At 40.8% G+C, this 5,099-nt stretch overlaps 1 protein-coding gene across 1 annotated transcript; it reads left to right on the forward strand.

Moving 5' to 3' along the window:
- The first annotated feature begins 492 nt into the window (after positions 1 to 492).
- On the forward strand, positions 493 to 4,279 carry LSM5 (LSM5 homolog, U6 small nuclear RNA and mRNA degradation associated). The gene is made up of 5 exons (XM_012741288.3): positions 493 to 639; positions 1,767 to 1,862; positions 2,144 to 2,171; positions 3,542 to 3,614; positions 4,025 to 4,279. The coding sequence occupies exons 1-5, from the start codon at positions 594 to 596 to the stop codon at positions 4,055 to 4,057; spliced, it is 276 nt and encodes a 91-aa protein (XP_012596742.1). The 5' UTR covers positions 493 to 593; the 3' UTR covers positions 4,058 to 4,279.
- The last annotated feature ends 820 nt before the right edge of the window (positions 4,280 to 5,099 follow it).

Here is a 5,099-nt window from a genome sequence, read left to right on the forward strand (position 1 = left end):
TTTATAGTAGAGACGGGTCCTCGCTCTTGCTCAGGCTCGTTTCGAACTCCTGACCTTGAGCGATGCGCCCGCCTAGGCCTCCCAGAGTACTAGGGTTACAGGCGTGAGACACTGCGCCCAGCCAATCCACTGGATTTTTTAAAGAGCAGTAGATTCCTTAAGAAAATAAGTTGCTTTTACGAAAATTGCAACACAGTGAATTGGTGGCAGAAAATTCGAATTGATTTACACTGGTCTGGATGCACCTTTCTAGGGAAAAATAAGACGACTCAAAGGTTTCTGTGTTTTGCAAAGCCTTCCCGGTTAGAAGAAATTACTCGCAAGCCAAAACAGCGTTTCCGGTTCCAGGAAACTTCAGGACCACGATGGGTGTCCAGTCGGGATGGCAGAACGTTCAGTGGACAGGAAATGTGTTTCACGGAATCTCACCGCCTGGGGAAAAAAGCGAGCGGACACGAGCCACATGGACCCGCCAGATCGCTCGCTCGGCCTCAGATTGGTCGAGCCTGCTCGGGCTGCGGAAAAAGCGGAAGCGCGCTCTTTCAAAGTCGCGGTCCCAACGTTGATGGTCGTAGGCCACTTCCGGCCTAGCCATGGCGGCTAACGCTACTACCAATCCGTCGCAGTTGCTGCCGCTAGGTAATCACCGTCTTGTGGGGAGCGGGGCCAGGGAGCTGAAGCTCAGGGCTGGGGGCCGAGGGGGTGCGGCCGAGGCAGCGCCTGGCGGAGCGTAGGGAATGCTTTCCCCCTCCGCGGCTCGTCTCTCAGCTCCAAGACCTCCCTGCTGTTTAACGTGTTACGGCTCCTCCAGGCGGGGACTTCTGACTCCACAGACCAGATCGTCACGGGAAAAGGTCCACGCTTGGTGAATTCGTCGTCGGCCTTCTTTGTTGTGAACTCACTGGCCTGTACAGAGTTTGGGTAGCAGTCTCACTTCTCAACCTGGCATTTAAGATCCCCGGCTTGAATAAACTCTGTAGTGTGTCTGATTGGTTGAGAATAGCACCGCGGTCTGGAATGGGCCTTAAAAGAGAAATCGGCGAACTAGCTCGTTCATTTAACGAGCAGTTACCGAGCATCTGTACACCAAACACCCTGCCTGGGCACTGTTTTAGCAGTAAACTTAAACTATAGCTGTTGCCTTCAAACAGCACACAAGCCAGTGCAAGAGAGAATAGTGGACTAGTAAAACATCGTGCCGAATAATGCTAAACTAGCCAGAGATGTTCAAGCTGTTGTCAGAGGACACAGACTAGATTGCATTGGGTGAGGGAAGTAGTGACAGGAAAGAGGCTCCGGCGAATATAATGTCTATTTTGTAGCTGGTGAAGAGCGATTGAGTTAGTGGACGTGGCCGTGATTGAAAAGTTTTCATTCCTTCATTCAACAGATTCTTGGCATGCCCAGTATATACCAGATACTGTCCACTGGGGACACAGTGATGAGCAAAAGTAACCACAGTCTCTGCCCTCATGGAGCTTAGAGTCTGGGGGGGAGTGTGTGTGCGTATGTGCGCTTGTTTATTAATCAGATAATCTAAAGTAAACAAAACCACAGTCATAAATTGCTACAACAAAGAGGTAAGTGGAGACCAGGAAAAAACTTTTCTGTGAAAGTATGATTCCACAGAGATTTGTATTATAAGACCTAAAGTTGTTGAATGAATATTGTTCCTGGTTTATCTTTCGCCTTGTGCAAGCAAGAATTCCAGTGGCTACTCAAATATTTATTGAAATAATGAATGAGTAATATTTTCTCCTTCACAGAGCTTGTGGACAAATGTATAGGATCAAGAATTCATATTGTTATGAAGAGCGATAAGGAAATCGTTGGTACTCTTCTAGGATTTGATGACTTTGTCAGTATCCTTTTAAAAGGTGGTGGTGATATAGGGTTTTCTTCCATGTTTAATGACATAAGAAATACAATCACTGTATTTCTGATTATTATAATAAAAATCAGTTTATTCTCAGGGACTTGTGATAATGTTTTAAGAGGTGTGTGTATTGAAAGAAGATAAAGTTTCTACCAGCATTTTGAATTTGAGCCATTGTGTTAAACATTATAATTAAAACTGAACAAAGGCAGAAGCTAGAGTAAATTCAATGTGGTATATATATTTTTTCTTAACACCAAATTTCAGATATGGTACTAGAAGATGTCACTGAATTGTAAGTAGTATTAAAATTAAAGAATTGGGGGGACTCTCTTTTTAATGAAGGCAGATTTAGTAATTTTAAGTCAGTAAAGTGATTAATGAGAAACCATTATGTATTTTAATTACCTTGAAGACAGAAATTTTTTATACCGATGCTTGTAAAATTGGATCAAAGGGTTATTAACTTAATGTAATTATCACTATATTGCTAGGAATTTAGTAGAGAGAAAACTTTAGTAAAAGATACTAAAAACAGCTGGGAATCTTAAGGCTTAGATCAAATCAAGGAACTGATAATAAGAGCTTTTAACTATATAACAAAATATAAATGATAGCTCAGTTATATTCATTATAAAGATTATGACCAGTATCTCTGTTTTTAAAATTGAATTGAGGCCAGGAGCAGTGGCTCACGCCTGTAATCCTAGCACTGTGGGAATCCAAGGTGGGAGGATTGCTTGAGCCCCAGAGTTTGAGACCCCAGCCTAAGCAAGAGACAGACTCTGTCTCTATAAAAAATACAAAAATTACCGGGCACATTGTAGTCCCAGCTACTTGGGAGGCTGAGGCAGGAGGATTGCTTGAGTTCAGGAGTTTGAGGTTGCAGTGAGTTATGATGTTGCTACTCTAGCCCAGGCAAAAGAGCAAGATACTATCTCAAAAAAACAAACTGAATTGATACAGATTGGTTTAATATATAGGAATCAACAGTAATAGACGTGTTGAAGAAAAAGAGTGAGGCTGGCTAGTGCCGTGGCTCACACCTATAATCCTAATACTCTGGGAGGCAGAGGGGGCGGATTGCTAGAGGTCAGGAGTTCGAAACCAGCCTGAGCAAGAGCAAGACCCCATCTGTACTAAAAATAGAAAGAAATTAATTGGCCAACTCAAAATATATAGAAAAAATTAGCCGAGCATGGCGGCGCATGCCTGTAGTCCCAGCTACTCGGGAGGCTGAGGCAGTAGGATTGCTTGAGCCCAGGAGTTTGAGGTTGCTGTGAGCTAGGCTGATGCCACGGCACTCACTCTAGCCTGGGCAACAAAGCAAGACTCTGTCTCAAAAAAAAAAAAAAAAAGAGTGAGGCTGCTAAACATTTAATTTCATATTTGATCTCCTTGGCAACTTTCAGTTTCTTTTTATGAAGAAAAAGATCTACATCTAGTGGATGTAGATCTTAGGCCTTCGGTTTACTCTGTTGCCTTTGATGAAGAGTGTACATAACCTGGTGAATATCCTTTGTCTCTGAAACTTGTTGGTAGAATTGCCTGACCTCACTTTGATTTCTATACAAGAATAACCTTTTTAGGGAGGGAAAGTGTTTCTGAAATGTTAGCTTTGATTACCACTGTTTATCTTGACTCTTATTTTATCTGTTCATTTAGTGAAATCACACCAGAAGGAAGAAGAATTACTAAATTAGATCAGATTTTGCTAAATGGAAATAATATAACAATGGTAAGACCATTAAAGGTGTTTTATTTAGATATTAGCCAATTTTTGTGGGGCATGATTACAGAACTAACTTGAAATGCTGCTTGCTTGAAATGATCATGGCCCAGTGGTGCTTAAAATGGGAAGGGGATTCTCTGTGGTCAGGGCCCTAAAGCTGAGCTATTGAAGAGGCATTGGGCTTAAAGATTAGTTTGCTTGGGCTTTTTAATCTTTTATTTTGTCAGGAGTCACTGTTGAGACACTAAGTATTAATTGATGATGTTGGGAATTATAAACAGATATTGACTATCTGGACAAAATGGGAATATGAGGGAGGGGGAAAAGGCAAAAGTGGCTTTTGGCCATGACGAGCTCTTGGGGTTTAGATGACATGGTGAGGGTGTTATTAATAAACTCTTTTTCCTCTTATGCAGCTGGTTCCTGGAGGAGAAGGACCTGAAGTATGAATGGGTTTCCTTGACTTATGCTAGATTCTGTTTTGTCTTAAAATGACAAAAAAATGGATTTTTTTTTTTACTTTTTAATATTTAGATCCTATAAAGCAGTTTCCCGTTAAAGGGAAATACTTTGAAGATGTATACCCATTTTGTAAGTTAATCATGATTATCTTGGAAAAAGAAGAAAAGAATTTCTTCTTTGAAGACTAAAATAAAGATGTTTTTTGTTAATTGTCATTTTATTTATTATATTGCAGTACCTAGTGGGATGAAGATTATGGGTATTTTGTCACTTGCTTTCCTGTCATTTTATGCCTATTTGTTTCCTCATTTACATGACCATTTGATTCTCAAACAAAAATTGTTCCAAAGAAAATGATGGGCTGGGCGCTGTGGCTCACGCTGGTAATCCTAGCACACTGGGAGGCCGAGGCAGGTGGATCGTTTGAGCTCAGGAGTTGGAGACTAGCCTGAGCAAGAGCGAGACCCTGTCTCTACCAAAAATAGAAAAAATTAGCTGGGCTTGGTGGCGTATCCTACAGTCGCAGTCTCCGTGGCAAAGGATCGCTCGAGCCCAGGAGTTTGAAGTTGCTGTGAGCTAGGTTGATGCCATGGCACTCTAGCTGGGGCAACAGAGTGAGACTCTGTCTCAAAAAAAAAAAAAAAAGAAAAGAAAAGAAACTGATGAACTTTGATTTGAACTGGTACATTTAAGAAGCCTGAAATTATACTTAGAAAATTCATTTCAAACTCTGATGTTTTGTAAGGAGGATTTTTCTACTGAACTCAAATTCTATTAACTCCTATTAAAAGCAAATAAAATGCACAGGTAATTGTATGCAAATTGTAGAAATGCAAGTAAGCAAAAAGGAAAAGATCACATTTTGCTATGTATTCTCTTAGACGTTCTCAGTATACTCTCAGTACACATTTTATTTTTATGAAAACTTGCTCATTTGGTTATACTGTTTTTAGCCTCCATCTAAGTCTTTTTAAAAATTTAAATGGTAACTACCTTTCCATGTTAAATATTTCAACAACATTAATGTGT

Source organism: Microcebus murinus, chromosome 9 (assembly GCF_040939455.1).
Source record: "Microcebus murinus isolate Inina chromosome 9, M.murinus_Inina_mat1.0, whole genome shotgun sequence".
In the NCBI taxonomy this organism is placed as follows: Eukaryota; Metazoa; Chordata; class Mammalia; order Primates; family Cheirogaleidae; genus Microcebus; species Microcebus murinus.

What these genes read in the sequence shown, in the direction of transcription:
- LSM5 (XM_012741288.3), top strand. Translation starts at nt 594, where the DNA reads ATGGCGGCTAACGCTACTACCAATCCGTCGCAGTTGCTGCCGCTAG. An exon ending in GTCGCAGTTGCTGCCGCTAG is followed by an intron (nt 640 to 1,766) that starts GTAATCACCGTC and finishes TCTCCTTCACAG; the next exon opens with AGCTTGTGGACAAATGTATA. An exon ending in ATGGAAATAATATAACAATG is followed by an intron (nt 3,615 to 4,024) that starts GTAAGACCATTA and finishes CCTCTTATGCAG; the next exon opens with CTGGTTCCTGGAGGAGAAGG.